General features: G+C 50.0%; 1 protein-coding gene across 4 annotated transcripts in view; it reads left to right on the top strand.

The window, feature by feature from the left end:
• Nucleotides 1–17,960, top strand: part of PKN1 (protein kinase N1) — a 132,311-nt gene that overhangs the window by 84,249 nt on the left and 30,102 nt on the right. For all 4 annotated transcript variants that reach the window (XR_004537236.1, XM_033924057.1, XM_033924054.1 and 1 more), the window contains exons 3-5: nucleotides 4,832–4,977; nucleotides 6,589–6,718; nucleotides 17,072–17,217. Coding sequence is in view for 3 of the 4 variants with exons in the window: in XM_033924057.1 (XP_033779948.1) it covers nucleotides 4,832–4,977; nucleotides 6,589–6,718; nucleotides 17,072–17,217 (422 nt within the window). In the remaining variant the exon portion in view is untranslated. The remainder of the gene's footprint in view (nucleotides 1–4,831; nucleotides 4,978–6,588; nucleotides 6,719–17,071; nucleotides 17,218–17,960) is intronic.

The following is a 17,960-nucleotide window of genomic DNA, read 5'->3' as shown; positions in this document are numbered from 1 at the left end:
TTATCCGCGGTGACGGGAACGGTGATGAATTTTGTCACTGTGTCATTCTCTAATGCATGGCTAATTCCCGTCAATTGCTAGCTAGTTCTAGTGAGAACTTCCCCTCTAGTTTTGCCTCTGACGCAGCCTTCTGGGCGAAACGTGGCCACGTTAGACCCACAGTTCTATTTGGTGACATTAAAGTCCTTGTATTTTCCGTAGATGATGGTCCGTCGTTTGTTTTGCTGCGTTTGCCTCTGGTTCATCCCCACACCAGCTCATTTTTTATTTTTTCTCCAGCCAAACCTCGCACACTTTCTGAATCGGGCTGGAATGAAGCTCCTACTTGGAGAAATAAGAACTTCCAACTGCGGTCCAAGCGTTTCTTTGCAAAGCGGTGTAAACTGCCTGAGGTTTGGCGCAAACGTAATGTTCCGAGCCATGGTTGATTTCATCTCTTTCCCCCTCTGCCGTCCTGAAATCTGAGCTTGATGGATTTACCTGGGCTCTGCAGGGCACCAGATCTGTTTGGGAAATGGATTAATTTCCTGGAGCCGGGCAGCGCTCCCAGCTGGTTCACAGTTTTTGCTTTTCCCATGAAAGGCAAGAGTCTGCATTTTCTTGCTTACAGGAAGGAGCTGCATTCCCCCTGAATTTGGAAAATAGCTTTTGAAATTTCTAGAGCTAGTAAAGGATGGTCCCCCCTCCCAGCCACCCCTTCACCCTGATTTTTGGTCTCCGAAGGCCAGGTGGTACACGGCTACTCCCATCGTCAGACCAAGTATACGGGGAAGCGAGGTGGGACACCAGGAGCTTCAACCAAGGGGGTCACACTGGCCGCTGCTCTGGCATTTCTATAACCCCCTGATTTTCAGGAACACTTTCCCTGCCCTCACCCTTCCAAGGGAGAGCTGCATTGAGCAATTGATGTGCTTTATGTGAGTTTGATGTAAGATAACAACGCCAGCCAAATCGTCTGAGTAGCTGCTAAAGCCTGGCCTTGAAAGAGAGAGAGCCTGGAGGCTGACTGGCAAGGCCACGACATAAGACACTTTCAAGGCTAAGAGACTCCTGGGTGCGCTGCCAAGAAATTTCCAGCTTCTCTTAACCTGACGTTATGATTCGAGCCATGGGAGGGTCCGGGTTGGGACTGGCCTTGTTGGAAAATCTCAGCTGCAGGTAGAGAGACCTGTGCACGTAGGTCTCAGAGGCCCCAAAATGTGGGCCTGTCCCTCAGCACCTTTCCATCTCTGGTGGGCTAAATCTCTGGCTCCCTTTGGAAATCTTTCAGACCTGTCCTTGCCTGCTTCAGCACAGAGCAGTTCAGGGAGGGATTTAGGCTTTTATCTCCCTTCGAATCGGTCCGTCAGGGGCCTGTGGCATCCTAGTTGCCTGTAGACATGACCTTTCTCTCCCTCTCCCCTCTCAGGCCATCGCAGTGATGGATATCTAGAGAGACGCCTGCCATGGTTCCTTCCAGAATCCAGGCGCACCTTTGTGTTAGAGCCAGTTACTGCTTTTGCCTTTTTCCAGTCCTGATTGGCCCGAAGCATACAAGCCAGGTGCAGCAGTCGAATCTGGGTCTCTTGCACCGGGACAGCACCACGACACAGGGGTGGGGGGGTCGAGGGTGATTCATGACCCGCTGAAAGAGCCCTGACACCTCATGCAACAGCACGGTAGGCTTGTGCGGCCCCCCCTCAGCCTCTCTTCTCTCGGATCATAACAGTTTGGCTAATTAACGACCAGAATGATGGATGGTAATTAACTGCTCTCTTGACAGTGTGCTGCAAATTACCTGGACTTGACAGGAAATCGTCTTCGATGTGAGCCCTATAGCTTCGAGAAGTGGAGTTGGACAGGCAGTGGCATGGGGGGGAGGGGCCGTCTACCCCGGGTGTCCTCTTGGTGGGGGTGCTGGGTCCCATCCTCCTCTTCGCCCCCCTCTCCTTCCTCGCCCCAACCTGCTCCTCACGCCAGCATTGACTCTTCTTCTCGCATCACTTCCTGGACCCGCACCTAAGAAGCGACATCGGAGGAAGAACCTGCGCTGGCCGCGAATGTTCAAGAGGTACGGGAAAATGTGAGGGGGCGGATTGGGCAGGGAAGGGTCACCACCGCCTCTTACCCTTACTACGCCACTGTGGCCAGGGCACCGTCCTCATTTGGACTTTCCAGTTCAATGGCAGGAACGGTGGGTCAGAGCTTTCTTCCCTCCCCTTTATGCCTTTCCTAAGCCCTTAGCTGGAGACTGCACATTGTGGCTTCTTATTGAGCCCCCCCCTATACCTGGTACACCCCGAATTCCAGCCGTCGAGGGCGCTTGTGTGAAATGACTGTGAACATCGTCCACGCAGTGTCACTGGAGCGAGACGTGCGAGTCCCGGAGCTAGTGGGCTCTCTTAATATGCAAGGAAGTCACACATTGCTGTACAGAGGGAGGGACCCACTCAGAAGAGTTCCGGCGCCTTAAAGCTTCCCAGATGTTAAAAACGGAACACCCAAAAACTAGACAAAGACATAAGTGTAGTCCTTGGGTTTTTCTCATCCTTTCCAAGAGGAGAGCCTGTGTTTGAATCTCCTCAGCGACAGAGCTGTGCTTGCATACCCTGCGATTACATCCAGACAGACATGAGAGATTGGGTGTGTGGCGGGGGGGGGGGGTACAGCAAAACATGCAGCCAGTGTTCTGAGTGAGCCATTGTGCCTCCCCCTCCCTTCACGCCACTGGAGAGCAGGTTGTCCTAGGGCAGTCTGCTTCTCTCGTGTGTCTAGGACGTGTCAGTCTCACCACTCCCTCTGCCACATCCGAGCGCCAGGCAGCAGTGACACTGTGTGGCCCCCCTTGTCAGCTGGTTCTAGGAGATGATGCAATGAATCCCTGCCCCAAAATGTCTCTTCTAGCGAAACGCCTATGGCTTCCATGGTTTGGATCTTAATTCCCAGGCGCACCCCAGGGCCGCGCAGATTGAAGCTGGCAGAGCTTAAGAATGGGAATCCATGTAGCAACCCCTACTGCTCACATGCACCTCTGTGCAAAGGTAGTAGGAAGATCGAGTCCCTACCCAGAAGAGCCTGAGGCAGAGGGAGATGCAAGAAATAAGTGAAAGATTTTGCCTGGAGAAATATGTGTTTATCCATATAGAAGTGCAGCTCGTCGCCCCACCCTTCCCCCTTAGCATGGAGGAAAAGTAGCCACGATTATAACAGATATGCAGCGATTGTGATTTCAGATCCTCACAGAGAGAAGTTTGTGCCGTACCTGGCCTTGCCGGGATGTTGCCACTGTCGCAATTCCCTCAACATGACTTGCACAAGGTCACTGCGCAATTTGGCGAGAGACGTGGGATTTGAACCCTCACCCAGAGCGTTCGCGATCAGACCCTGTGCACCATTGCTCAGTCCGCAGTAGCGGGGCAGAGGCCAGAAAATTCTCAGCGTGGCATCGCTCCGTCAGAGCTCTGGAAGAGGGGACAGATCCTGGGATAACCGTGCCTTCGGGACATGAGTGGAGCTGTGTCACGGTTCCAAAAACCCTTGTAGCACCCATGAAACTAGTACTGCGTCTAGTTTTACGTTGAAACGTTTCGGGCTTCCTCTGAGCCAACAGGGCAGCTTGCATCCACTCCAGAAGATACGGTGTGAAGCTGTCTAAATTCAGCGCAACAAATTATGATTTGGGAAACCATAAATGTTTCTCTATACCAGGGATCTCAAAGTCCCTCCTTGAGGGCCGCAATCCAGTCGGGTTTTCAGGATTTCCCCAATGAATATGCATGAGATCTATGTGCATGCACTGCTTTCAATGCATATTCATTGGGGAAATCCTGAAAACCCGACTGGATTGCGGCCCTCAAGGAGGGACTTTGACACCCCTGTTCCAGGTGAATAGATGCTGGACTGAGATTGTGGCAGCTTTTATGGTCAGTGCCTCACCTGGTCCAGCTGGAAGGGGAGATAACCAGATCACATCCTTGGGGCAGAGACCAGCATCGTTAAGGGATCTCAAAGTCCCTCCTTGAGGGCCGCAATCCAGTTGGGTTTTCAGGATTTCCCCAATGAATATGCATGAGATCTATGTGCATGCACTGCTTTCAATGTATATTCATTGGGGAAATCCTGAAAATCCGACTGGATTGTGGCCCTCAAGGAAGGACTTTGAGATCCCTGTTCTATACCATAAGTTTCTACTAGGATTCAATGTGATTTACAATAAGATTTCTATATAGCTGTCATGAACAGTGGCGGGGGGGAGAGGTGGTCCACCCCTGGCGCGGTCCTCCTCTCTTTGCCACATGCACACGACCCCTTGCCTTCCCCCGTACCTTTTTTTACTTCCCCGGCGCGAGGTTGCTACCCGCGTCGACGCTCTCTGACATCACTTTCGGGACCTGCGCCCTAGGAAGTTACGTCAGAGGGCGAGCTGACATCGACGTGGGCATGCTGCTCACACCGGAGAAGTTGAAACAGTCCAGGAAGGGGGCATACATGTGGCAGGGGGGAGGGGGGCTCCTCACCCTTACTACGCCTCTGGTCTCGAGCCTGGAATTACAAGCTCGAAGATGCCGAGGCGCCTTGCCAATTTTAATTAGAGATTATTAAGCTTTTTCCTAAAGTTATAATGGCGCAGGTGGTGAGGGATCGTAGAATTAGTCTTCTAGCTTTTTCGCCTAAGGGGTGGGTAAATTATGGGTTGGAGACGAAAACCATTTTAATAGCCTTGGCACTCGTTGACACAGGTGACGCAGTAATCCCCGCGCCCTGTTCCCGGGGTGAATGGGCAGAGATTCCTGTAGCCAGTGCTAAAAAGCCACCCAGTCATTCCCGGTGCCTGTCTCCCTCTCTCTTCCAGATGCGCCCCAGTCCCCAGGTAGCCTCAGCCGATCTGCGGCGAACAGGAACCGGATAGCCGGCCTGGAGAAGCAGCTGAATATCGAACTGAAGGTTAAGCAAGGAGCAGAGAACATGATACAGATCTACTCAAATGGATCGACCAAGGTAAGGGCCGGCCTGGTCCTCTTCCCTCCTCCCCCTCCCATTCCCCTTCCTTCCTCGCGTCCACTCTCGCCCCTGTCCAATTTTTAACATCTTTTTAGGCCAAAAGATCCTTTAGCGTGCACAGTACCGGGTCATGAGAGAAGGGCCTGAGCCAGGTTAAAATTTGGCTCCTTGCACGTGTTCCAGATTCCCATCGTGTTTACAAATTAATGTAGGTGCCTGTCTTTAGAATCCATAATAATGTGCGAGCAGTTGACGCCACTTAAATAGCGCTAACTGTAAGGAATTAGTTTTTGGCAGCTCGTGAGAAATATGCAACTGCCTCTTGGGTGCATAATCTGGAAATGTTGACTTTCCTGTCCTGAAGTGTTCAAGACCTTTAGATGCCCAGTGCCAGGTTAAGTGGCCCCTTGTGTCTGAGAGTTTAACTGAATGCCAGCGGCCTGTCCAGAGTCACTTTGTGTACGTGCACACTCGACATGGTGTGTCACACTGCTACCATGAGGTGGTTGGGGGTGTGGAGCTTGGCAGACTGGACAAGTTTCCCAACCGAGGGGGGGGGGGGGGGCTCAGTTTTCTGTCTTTTACAGGCCTCAGCTGGAACGTTCCTCCTTTCTGTGCCCATCTCTTCAGCTGCCAACTCCAGACTCCGTCCCTTCTGCCTTGCTGCGCCCTATGCTTGGAACAAGCTGCCCGAATCCCTATGGCGGACTCCGTTTCTGGCAGTGTTCAAGGCCCAGTTAAAAGCCCACCTCTTTGAGAGTGGTTTCGACTCCTGACCCCTCTCACCTTGGGTTCTGCATCCCCCAACCCTATACGTCATATCTGTCTGTCCAAGTTAGATTGTAAGCTCTTCAGAGCAGGGACCGTCTATAAATGTCAGACCACCTCTTTGAGAGTGCTTTCGTCTCCTAACTCCTCTCACCTTGGGTTCTGCATCCCCAACAGAGATGTCATGTCTGTCTGTCCAAGTTAGATTGTAAGCTCTTCAGAGCAGGGACCGTCTATAAATGTCAGACTACCTCTTTGAGAGTTCTTTCGACTCCTGACCCCTCTCACCTTGGGTTCTGCATCCCCCAACCCTATACGTCATGTCTTTCTGTCCAAGTTAGATTGTAAGCTCTTCAGAGCAGGGACCGTCTATAAGTGTCAGCCCACCTCTTTGAGAGTGCTTTCGTCTCCTAACTCCTCTCACCTTGAGTTCTGCATCCCCAACCCTCTATGTCATGTTTGTCTGTCCAAGTTAAATTGTAAGCTCTTCTGAGCAGGGACCGTTTATACATGTCAAAATGTACAGGGCTGTGTACACCTTTCAGCACCATTTAAGTGGTAAGTAGTAATAGGAGGAGGGATGAAACCACTTCTGCTCTGCAGTTGTATCAAATTCAAGTAACTTCAGGTCACACGGAGAGCAGATTACCAGCTGAATGGGGACCAGATCCATCATGGATAACCCTCGAAATTGAACCAGCTCCTTTGCTATGTCCAAGGAGGGGTTAATGGTGTTCTGTTGACTCTTCTGCTTGCACCACTCGGCCCTCCAGCCACAGCCCCCCACCCACAATACTTTTAAAAACCTTTTTTCCATTCTTGTCTCTTTCCTTGTCCTAGGACCGGAAGCTCCTGCAGACGGCTCAGCAGATGTTGCAGGACAGTAAAACCAAGATTGACATCATCCGAATGCAGATCCGAAAGGCCATGCAGGCAGATGAGATGCACCTAGAGATCGAAGATGGACAAGGTGAGAATGCCAAGATGGGCCGTCGGGGCCTCTCGTACCTCTTAATGGTCAGGAAAGGGGATAATCAATCAGTCAGGAAGCTGGAGACTTCCGTAAGATTAAGGGAAAGGAAAGGGACTGAGACTTGTGTACCTTATATTCTCCTAGGACAAGCAGGATGAGTCAGCCACATATGGGTGTTGTCCCAACACCTCCCAATTTGCGGATAAGCTCTCCAATAGCTCAGAGAGATTTTTTTTTTTTTTTTTTTTTCTCTGAGCACGTGCAGTGCCCGGGCCCCACTGGGCATGCCCGAGCCCTACCCATTTCCCCCTGCTTCCCCCTAATCCCCAGTCTTTAGTTTCCGCCCGTTCCCATCGGTCGGATTTTTCTACAGCTCTCCATTACAACTTTTCTACTCATCAACTTGAAGATGCCTGAATCATCTAAACAAACAACTGGGATGCAGGAGGAGGATGAACACACTGGATCCTCGTGAATTGTGCGCCCACTGATTGGATCCGGCGCTCGAGGTTTCCGTGTGGCTTGCATTGTGCGCACATGTCACCACGTGCACGCAAGCTAAGGAAGAGGGCACTGAGAGACTTCATGACCGTTCGGGCTCCTGCAACCATGGTTCCCGTTCCGGCAAGGGATAGCGGTTCACCCATCTCTCCCCGCTCCCGATCAGTGCAGTTCTCATTACACAACGCGGGAACCTTACCCTCCACCACGACCTGCGTTCCTTAGCCCTGACCGCATGGATGATGAGAGGATGAACCTACCACAAGACGTGGAGCACACTCTTATGGCAGCCAGAAGACCTTCAACCAGAAAACGCTATGGGTTGAAAGGGAGAAGGTCCCGCTACCAGTGCACAGACACGCAGCGAGACCCCTACAACTGCCCCATACCGGACATCCTGCAGTACATACTGAGCTTATCTCAGGGGGACCTAAAACCCACTTCCATCAAGGTCCACCTAAGTGCAATCACGGCATACCATGCTGGCCTAGACAGCAAACCAGTGTCAAGGCATCCAGTAATCACAAAATTTCATGAAGGGACTGTCCAATCTGCACCCACCGGCCAGACCACCACCGCCCGGATGGGACCTCAACTTGGTGCCGCATCATCTCACCTCGACCCCTTCAAACCTTTGGGGGAGGCAGATCCCGTATTCCTGGCTGGGAAAACCCTGACCATCGTGTCTACCGACACACTCCTTCATGAGAACAGGGTGGTACCCAGAACTCACCCCCCCGATTCTTGCCGAAGGTGGCTTCAACGTGCCTCCCGGCACTCAACATCTCCCCACAGGGAGGCACACTGCCACCTCAGCAACACCTCCTGGACTGTGTGCGGGCCCTGACTATGCAGCAGATTAGACAAGCCTCAATTGTTTGTCTCCTACGACCAAAACAGACCAGGACTTCCGGCCACCAAACGCAGGCGCTCGCGCTGGATATAAGAGTGCATCCCCTTCACCTATAGAAAAGCGCAGCATCAACCGCAGGTGGGAGCCAATGCCCACCAGCGCAGAACCATAGCCAACACAACGGCACTTCTGCACCACACACCAATAGGGGACATCTGCGATGCAGCCACTTGGTCCTCCATGCACACCTTCACCAAGCACTACTGCCTCGACATAGCATTCTACGCTCCAAATGCATTCAGCCGAGCAGTCTTGGAAGTGGCTCTTCCCTCCCGGGAGGGACAGCAACCACTAGCACAGCCTTGACAAACACTGATCAAGTAGGGGGTTATAAATATCGACAAACACTGTTCAAGTAGGGTGTTATAGATATTGATTAAGTAGGTCTTCCAGCACTCCTTCCTAGACTGAATGTGGAATAGGCAAGTATGAATTCTCATATGCAAGTACGAATTGTCACTGTTGACCAGTTGGTTTTCTCACTGTTCATTGATTGTCATTGACCAGTTTTTGCCGTTCTGTGAGTTAAGTAGGTCTTCCAGCACTCCTGTCTAGACTGAATGTGGAATAGGCAAGTATGAATTCTCATATGCAAGTACGAATGGTCACTGTTGACCAGTTGGTTTCTCACTGTTCATTGATTGTCATTGACCAGTTTTTGCCGTTCTGTGAGTTAAGTAGGTCTTCCAGCACTCCTTCCTAGACTGAATGTGGAATAGGAAAGTATGAATTCTCACATGCAAGTACGATTTGTCACTGTTGACCAGTTGGTTTCTCACTGTTCATTGATTGTCATTGACCAATTTCACTGTTCTGTGAGTTAAGTAGGTCTTCCAGCAATCCTGTCTAGTCTGAATGTGGAATAGGCAAATATGAATTCTCACATGCAAGTACGAATGGTCACTGTTGACCAGTTGGTTTCTCACTGTCCATTGATTGTCATTGACCAGTTCACTGTTCTGTGAGTATTATTGCTCAGTTAACACAGCACTTTATCTAAAACCTTGTTTCCACAACTTTACCTGCTTTGCCTGATTACCCTGCCCGGCTCGGCCTCCACAGCCAGGCGAGGGATGCACAAAGCGCTAAGGCGCAGGTCCAGTCGGTACATCCCTCGGCTAGGGAGTCACCCATATGTGGCTGACTCACCCTGCTTGTCCTAGGAGAAAGTGTAGTTACTTAACTGTAACGTAGGTTCTCCGTGGACAGCAGGATAGTCAGCCACACAACCCACCCGCCTCCCCATACGGCCGACCCGGCCACAGCTAGGAATATCCTGGGGATTAGGGGGAAGCAGGGGGAAATGGGTAGGGCTCGGGCAAGCCCAATGGGGCCCGGGCACTGCACGTACTCAGAGAAAAAAAAAAAATCTCTCTGAGCTATTGGAGAGCTTATCCGCAAATTGGGAGGTGTTGGGACAACACCCATATGTGGCTGACTATCCTGCTGTCCACGGAGAACCTACGTTACAGGTAAGTAACTACACTTAACCCCACTCAAAGTGGTTTACTTACAGGTACTTTAGGTCAGTCTATTGTACCCGGGGCAGTGAAGAATTAAGTGACTTGCCCAGGGTCACGAGGAGCAGTGCGGGATTTGAACCCACAACCTCCAGGTGCTGAGGCTGGAGCTCTAACCACTGCACCACACTCTCCTCCAATAAAATATCAGAAGTGAGCCAAGTATAGGACAATGAAGCCGTTGTGACATCACTGATGAGGTTGGCTCTTATTGGTGGAATGAGGCATTATGACATCACTGATGAGGTTGGCTCTTATTGGTGGAATGAGGCATTATGACATCACTGATGAGGTTGGCTCTTATTGGTGGAATGAGGCATTATGACATCAGGGAAAGGGGTTGGGGCTTGTATACCACCTTTTTTTAATTTTACAACCACTCACAGCAGTTTACATACAGGTACTTCAAACATTTTGCCTATCGGTCCCAATGGGCTCACAATCTATCTAATGTGCCTGGGGCAGTGGAAGATTAAGTGATTTGCCCAGCATGGGGTTTGAACCCAGAACCTCGGGGTGCTGAGGCTGTAGCTCTAACCACTGCGCCTCCCAGCTCTGAGGTCCCCGTTTGGAAAGCATATGACGTTCAGAAACAAGAAGCGGCCCTTCCTGGGAGTCTCCCACAGACCCCTCCTGCCTCTCCCTCTGCAGGAGGGCTTTCCTGTGCTGTACCAGGCCACATCTTGGCTCGTGTTTGGACAGCTCTCGTCTGTATTGATGTTTTGGGCCTTGGCTACACACATCACCATTCCTGCAGACGTCTGGAAGACACATTCCAAAGCAGAAACCTCATTTCCTGAACTGGGAATCGTCTGCAGTAGGCCCGGTTGGCTTGGAACAGCAGCTAACAGGACTTTTCTGCGGTTGTATCTGTTCGGAAAGGCCAAGGGTTTGGTTTTTTAATTCTCCATTTACAGCTGTGGTAGGATCTGGGATGCCAGGGCATATTTGAGTTCTGATCGCTGTGTAAGCCATTAGGATGCCGATGCGAGTTGCTCCCCTAATAAAGATGGGACAGATTAATTCCACTACACACTCACCTAGGGATCAGGCTCTGTAAATTCTACTTTTATACTCAAATCAATACCCTATATGAAACTGAGAAAAAACTTTGCAACACTAAAAGGCCTCAAAGGGGTCATGGACTGAAACTGAGGGGCGCCAGGCCCAGGACAAATATCAGAAAGTTCTGTTTCTCTCAGCGAGTGGAGGACCCTTGGAACGCTCTCCCGGAGGAGGTTGTGTCGGAGACCATCATTCCAGGACTCAAGGGCAAGTTGGATGCACACCTTCTTGCAAAACACATTGAGGGGTACGGGTAAACAGGGTCTTTGGCAGGGAACACCGGGATTGGCCTCCGTGTGTGCGGGTCGCCGGACAGGATGGACCTAGGGTCTGATCCGGTAAATGGCATTTCTTATGTTCAGTCAAACACACCAAGTGGAAAAGACAAAAGATGAGCAAGGAAAGAAGTGGAGAAAAAGCCTCAGTTCTGCTTCATCTGGCAGAAAAACTCCACTTCAAGATAACCACTTGCACATGTGAACACAAAAAGTGAAAAAAGCTCTGTAATAGCCTGTAGAGTAATGTCATACATCGCGCCAGGGAACAAAACCCCAAGCCGTGATATTGTGGGTAAATGAGCACTTCAGCACTACAGTCACTGCTATTGCAGAGGAGGCAGAGTAAAACAAAAAAACTTAGCTGCCAATAATGCCCAGGTTCTCTTCAATCCCAGCTCTCACTCCTGGGCCCTGCAACCAGTTGACCCGACGGGGAACTCTCCGCTTCGCTTCGTCTCGTTTGATTGAGGCCTTTTACTGTTGCGGAGTCTTTTTGTCAGTTCCGCACAGATTAATTCCCCCACCTTTCTCTGCCAAGGCCCACCGTTCGGAAACTCCTGTTCCTACATTTTCTTCCCACCCTGCAGTGGCGAAGCGAGGGTGAGAGGCGCCCCTACCCTGCACGCTTCTCCGCTCCCCTCCCCCACCTCCACGCAGTCCATCCCCCCTCCTGCCCCTTCCCCCATACCTCTGGAACATTTGTGGCGCGAGCAGCAACGTTCCTAGGTGCAGGTCCAGGAGGAGCCAATGCTGGCGCGACATCAGCTCGGGAGTTGCTGCTTGCGCTACGAATGTTAAAGAGGTACGGGGGGAGCAGAGAGAAGGACCCCCCCCCCCTTAACTACGTCTGCCACCCTGTCCTCCCCTTGTCACCTGCTGTGGCCGATTTGGTTCTTCAATCTCTAGTTTCATCTACCCCATTTTCCTCTTGTGATCGAAGTTATACTTGTGGAGGGGTGGGGGGGAAGAATAGGGCCACTACCATCCCAGCAGGACATGAGTAGCTGCCCTGGGTTGCGACTGGAAGGTGGACGATGGATTCTAAACTGTTCTTCTGAAGCTCTGAAAAGTTTCCGGCGGTATTTGAAGCTCACCGACTCCATTAAGGCTCCGTTTTTCCCTTGGACAAAAACTGGGGGGAAGGGCGCTAGTGAGTTTGAACGGCACGATAGCGTGGAGCCGGTTCCCGAGTACCTGCTGCACCCCAAACGGTCACCACCTTGGTGAGGAATTTGCAGTTTCAAGAAAACAGTCTGAAGGGACTTCAGCTGCTAAAAGAAACGCAAGATAAGTGCGATGACGAGGTATCATCTTTTGCTCTGGCCCAATCTCTGCGAGCACACGGGACAAAGAAAATCAGCCCCGCTCCGAGCTTCAGATAGAACCGAATTAAGAATACAGCATGGACAGCTGAGCCTCAGTACAGACAGAGTATGAATTCAGCACAGACAGCTTACAGAGAGACCTCCGGGGAAGAGGCAGCTAAATCTTGTTCCATCTGCAGTATGAATACAGCACAGACAGCTGCAGAGGGGCTTCAGAGGAAGTGACAGCTGAACCCTGGTCCAGCCAGAATATGAATACAGCACAGGCCGCTACAGAGACACCTTGGGAGAGAATGGCAAAATCCAGGGACCCCCCCCATCTAAATAAATGTTTGGAGAGGAGAGGAGGGGGGACGCAAAGTCCACTGGCCACCCCAGGACCTGTTAAATGGCAGATGTGTGGCTGTGCTGGAACTTTGAATCCTCCCCATGGTATCTGATGCCTCTTTGAAGTCGTACTAGAGAGAAATGTGGCCACCTTGGAAGACAGGCACGCTGAGAAGCTCAGAGGTAGACCCGGCAGCTTTCCGGTCTGTGGCAGAGATTAAAAGAAAGGCTGGACAGAATACCACACTGTCAGCAGCCGGGAAGTTCTATCCTAAGGATCTCAATTGTTGATTAAAATTTGATCAGGCCTTAAGTGGGCACAGCTGTCTCCGGGGACAGAAGGTCCTGATAGAGGCAGTCTTTGCTCGCTTCTGGTGCCGGATGGCTGCCTCAGTTCTCCTGACGGCCCAAGGACACACCGGAGCTCAAGTCCGCAGGGAACTGGTAGTGTTTTCTAGGGCTGGGTGGATGCTCTGCATAGTATGGTTCAGACCACTTTATGACTCTCTGGTGCAGAGAGAGATGGAGGATGCATGTGTCGAAAGTCTGGCCTTTGACTCTGGGAGGGGTGTGGGCTTGAACATTTGCTTCCTTCCCAGCATCTAGAATAAAATTAGTGGGGGGGGGGGAGCATGCTAGGATATCACTCAGGGCCCAAAAATCCCTCAGTCTATTCCAAAGCAGGTGGAGCTTACTAGTTGAAAGTGCCTATCTATATAAAGACACAAGAGAAAAGGGTTTGGAGTTATTGTTAATTGCCCCCCCCCAGGAGATCTTCTCCTTCCCTATGAAAAGTGTCCCTGTGGTTTTCCCAAGACCTGAACCAGCCCCATAGTAATTCATTTGTCAGGGACTAATAATCCTTAGCGCTGATTGGTGCTGAGAGAACCATAGGGTCTGACTCCCGATGCAGCTGAGTGGGAAACTGTTAATTTTACAAGTGTATAATTAATATCTCAGATTGGCTTAATTAACTTAATAAAGGGTTAAGATGCTCAGCAAAGCTATTAACGCATTCTCCTAATTGCGTTTCCGAGGTGAGTGGAAGCAAGGCTGTGGAGTCAGAGTCGGAAGCCATTTTTGGGTTACTGGAATCGGTGAAAATATGCCGACTCCAACTCCTGATAGAGTTCACAGATAATTTGATTAACCCATTTTTTTCAGGATATGTTTTATATTTAGAATATATTTTGATATCAAAAAATATCCTTGCTAATATCGAAGTAGTTGATCTGGGATATTAGCAAGGATAATATTCAAAAGGCGTTCCATTCCCCACTGTAATATATTTATGATATTTTTATTAGTGAAAGTGACGCCTAGCGAATGACACGGAGACAAAGTTTGTCCGCTCCCCGTCCCATGAACTCTCCACAAGCCTCAAATACTTCATTTATATTGAAATCATTTTATTAAAGTGTAAAAAGAGACAATATTCTGTACAGCTCTCATTGAATAAATCACAAATAGAGAACAAGGGATCAACAAAACTCCGTCTCCTCTCCCCTCCCCCCTCCACTATTGAGAAAACTGAACAAGCCAAATTACTACAAAATGCTGCATAGAAAACCCATGGTCAGACACACAACACAAATGCCAAATCCATAATAGCTGAGCAAAAATGAGAAACATAAATTTAAACCAGAATCTCAAGAACCCACACCTCGCATGCATAAAGAAGTTGGAGTCAAAGGCTGGAAGATAGTTGTACCGTCAATGTCATGGAACAATCTTTGTAACCCTTGCAGGGCCTTGAGAGCTGTGTACACTGAGTGCGTTAGCTGTGATGGATCCATTGGCCCATCCGGTATCTCTCCCTCGTTTCCTGCCTGGGACATCCGTTCTACTTTGTAAGACCCCGATTCAGACAAGGGAGCCATACTGATGGAAACAGAGGAAAATGAAGGCAGATAAAGACCATACGGCCTCTCTAGTCTGCCTAACCGTGCCATCCACTTATCCCTTCCTCTCCCTTAGAAATCCAGCGTCCTTGTCCAAGGCTTCCTTGAATTCAGATACACTTTTTATCACCTCCATCGGGAGGCCTTTCCATGTCTTTTCTGAGGCAGACAAGGGAACCATATGGATAGGGGAAAGGGTTTCCCAATAATGATGGAAATGTCTGCGGTATGGCCTTTGGCGTGGCGAGGGTAGGAGGCACCTCCCCCCCCCCCCCGCTCCTTCCGTGTCCCCACACTCGCACCTTCCCTTCCCACCACTGTACTTCTTTAAATCTTGGCAGCTTCTCCGGCCTGCAGCTCACACTGGCAATGGCTGGACTCCCCCCGTGACCCGGAAGTGATTTGAGAGGGAGCCAGGCTGGCGCAAGCAACAGAGTAGAGTATGAGGCTGATATTTTAACCAGTCTTGTCCGAATAAAGAGAACTGGAACTGTATCCTGCTATTTCAGGTTGACTGTGCAGTCTAAAGTTAGCCGGACAAATTCTTGTGGTTTGGATGAAACTCTAAGCTGAAAATTAGTTTCATTGTGATCTGAAGAGCTGAATCCCCTTTCAGAGGGTGGGGCTCCCTTCCCCTCAGATGGGATTTCTTGACTGCCAAGGCTTCTCAGGCCTGTACTCTTCAGATGTTATCAACTCAAGAGAAGTGGAAACAAACAGGCGTCCAGACCTTTTAAGAAGGAAGGAGATGGCCCGGGAACTGCTCTGGTCCTCGTCTCATTAGACATGTTTACCTGTTGGAAGCCAGTCGAGCTCAGGCTGTACCAAAGAAGGAAAAAAGCTCTCCAAATCGCGCCTGCCCTCCTTCCCTTCCCCCATACCTCCAGCAACAACTTCCGACATTTTCCTCACGACCGCGTCAGCTCTCCCGTTGACATCGCTTACGGGTGCCGCACATAGGAACTGGTCTCAGAGAGAGAGAACCACCAGGGTCACGAGGAGCGCATTGAAATTGTTACTTGTGACTGTGAAACATCTAGAAGGGGGGGCCGCGTGTGACAGGGGGGGCGCCTCTCACCCTCGCTACGCCACTGGAAAGGGATATTGGGCTGTGTGACAGCTTCAGAAAAAATAAAGGTTTATATTCAGGCAGACAAACATTTCTGTGCCTGTTTTTTGACCTGTTGATGGTTCAAATGTTTATTTTTCGAAAACAGAGGCCCCTACCAGACATAACCAATGCCTAAACTTCCATTTCACCAGATCCTGTTCTAAAACACTACCGTGTTTCCCTGAAAATAAGACAGTGTCTTATATTCATTTGGGGCCCAAAAAAGGCCCCAAAAAAGGTCTTATTTTCGGGGTATGCACATCATCATCTCTCCCTCCCTCTCCTTCACCCTAATCCTTCCTCTTTCCTTTCTCTCCCCCACATGTGCAGCACCTTTCCTCCCCTCCTTCCCTCCCATCCCCCTGTGCAGCAGAAGTTTGCCCAGCTTCTATCCTTCCCTCCCTACCATCCCTCATGCAGCAGAACCCTTGAGCACCCCCTCGCCCCTCCCGCGCAGCCAAACCCCTGCTGACCCTCCAGCCTTCCCTCCCCGCCGACCAATGATGTCATCAGTAACGCGGCAGAGTGAAATCCCTGACAGACAAGGCCAAGCAGCCTGTTTAGAGTGCTGCTGGCCCGATGCTGCTTCAGTTGAAGGTAGGGCTCACTCGCGATCGGCGGGGAGGGAAAGATGGAGGGTCAGCAGGGGTTCGGCTGCGCAGGGAGGGGGGTTGCGGTGGCGGGGAGGGCTGGTTTGAACAGTTGCTGGCAAATCCTGGGACTAGTGCTTATTTTCTGGGTAACACGGTAGTAGAACTTGATACTTTCTGACTTGGAACAGAAAACCACTATGTTCCACAGAAGAAAGGAAGGGAGAGGTCAGCAACAGTGGATGCAGAGCGCAATATATACTATATCCAACCTTGAACACCTGGGGTCTTTACCTCTTGCGCTTTTTTATCGATATGTTCCCAGGATCCCTGAAGAAGGCCTCTTTAGGCCGAAACATGAATTGCTTTTGATGGACTATTAAATACATTGTGAAGATTTGGAATACTGCTTAGGCATCTAATAAAAATCTCTTTGTCCAAATCAACTGTTCCCCTCTTCAGCTGTTGCTGACCCCCCCCTTTCTAAAATGCTTCTCCACGTCCTTGGACGTAGTCTTTAAAGAGAACCCCCCTCTCCCCCAATGTTGTCCTTGGGAGCTAAGCTACATGATCAGGGAGGGTAAATCAGAGTGCTTGCCCCATGCCCAACACGTTAGAGAGCCCAGCGCTGGTATGGTAGCCCCATTTCTGACATCTGTTTCTAAGTCAGAGTGCCGGGATCTCAAGTCGCACGTTGGAGAGTCAAGAGAGTTTGACGATCAAAAGATTCACTCCAGGCCTTGCATTTGAACAATAAGGTGACGGAGATGGCGTGCTGGAGGGATTTCTAATTAACCTGACATCTTTTCTTGTTTGAAGGGAACACAGATCTGAGCCACATTGAGCTTCGCATCGAGGAGCTGAGACACCATTTCCGGGTGGAGCACGCGGTGTCAGAAGGCGCCAAAAATGTCTTGCGCCTCTTGGGGTCAGCCAAGGTGCAGGACAGGAAAGCCATCGTTGAGGTATCGTAATGTCCAAGTGATTGAAAAAATAACACCATCCCCCTCTCAGCTGGGCTAAGGCCTAGGTGAGGTGGCTGGCAGGGGGGAAAGAAGGAGGGTTGGAGGGCCCTGAATTCCTTCGCTCTGTAGTGGGTCTGCCGAATAGTTAAGTGTATAATTAGTCTCTGCTTGGCCTGACCAGTTAACATTTTGAACAGCCCATGACAGGAAGAAACCTCACTCCTATTATTTAGCTATTTGAATAAGAAAACAAAGTCTGGACTTAGAGATATTTGGAGCATTGAGATTAAGCATCAAATTAATGCATCTCAATGGCCACGTATTTGGTCTTGGAGGATGAGATGTACAATGTCTGTGTCTATGAGGCAAACATGGTTTTTCCTGTTACATAGAGCACTCTGGACCCCTGTTCGTTTACAAAAATTGGATTGCTCTAGGTCTAATAGATGTTGGCATTGTCATCTTGAGGCTGGAACTTTAGATCATCTACTATTTTATTGTCCTTTTATCAATGCTTTTTGGAAATTAATTTGGGGTCAAATAAATTGTATGCTTGAAAATCCTGTAGCCTTGTCATATGATACCATCTTGTTTGGCATGTCTATGAGGGCGAAGTCTCAAATATCCTCGAATAATAATAAGCTTTTAATGATTTTAACAGGAGTTGCCATTCAACAGATAACTTATAATTGGAAAGATTGCACAAGATTGAATTACTGCTTTTGGTGGAATTCGGTGTGTCA

The sequence above is a fragment of the Geotrypetes seraphini genome, chromosome 16, assembly GCF_902459505.1.
Source record: "Geotrypetes seraphini chromosome 16, aGeoSer1.1, whole genome shotgun sequence".
Classification (NCBI taxonomy): Eukaryota; Metazoa; Chordata; class Amphibia; order Gymnophiona; family Dermophiidae; genus Geotrypetes; species Geotrypetes seraphini.
The sequence above is the reverse complement of the archived record's forward strand: the minus strand, read 5'-3'. Positions and strand labels throughout refer to the sequence as shown.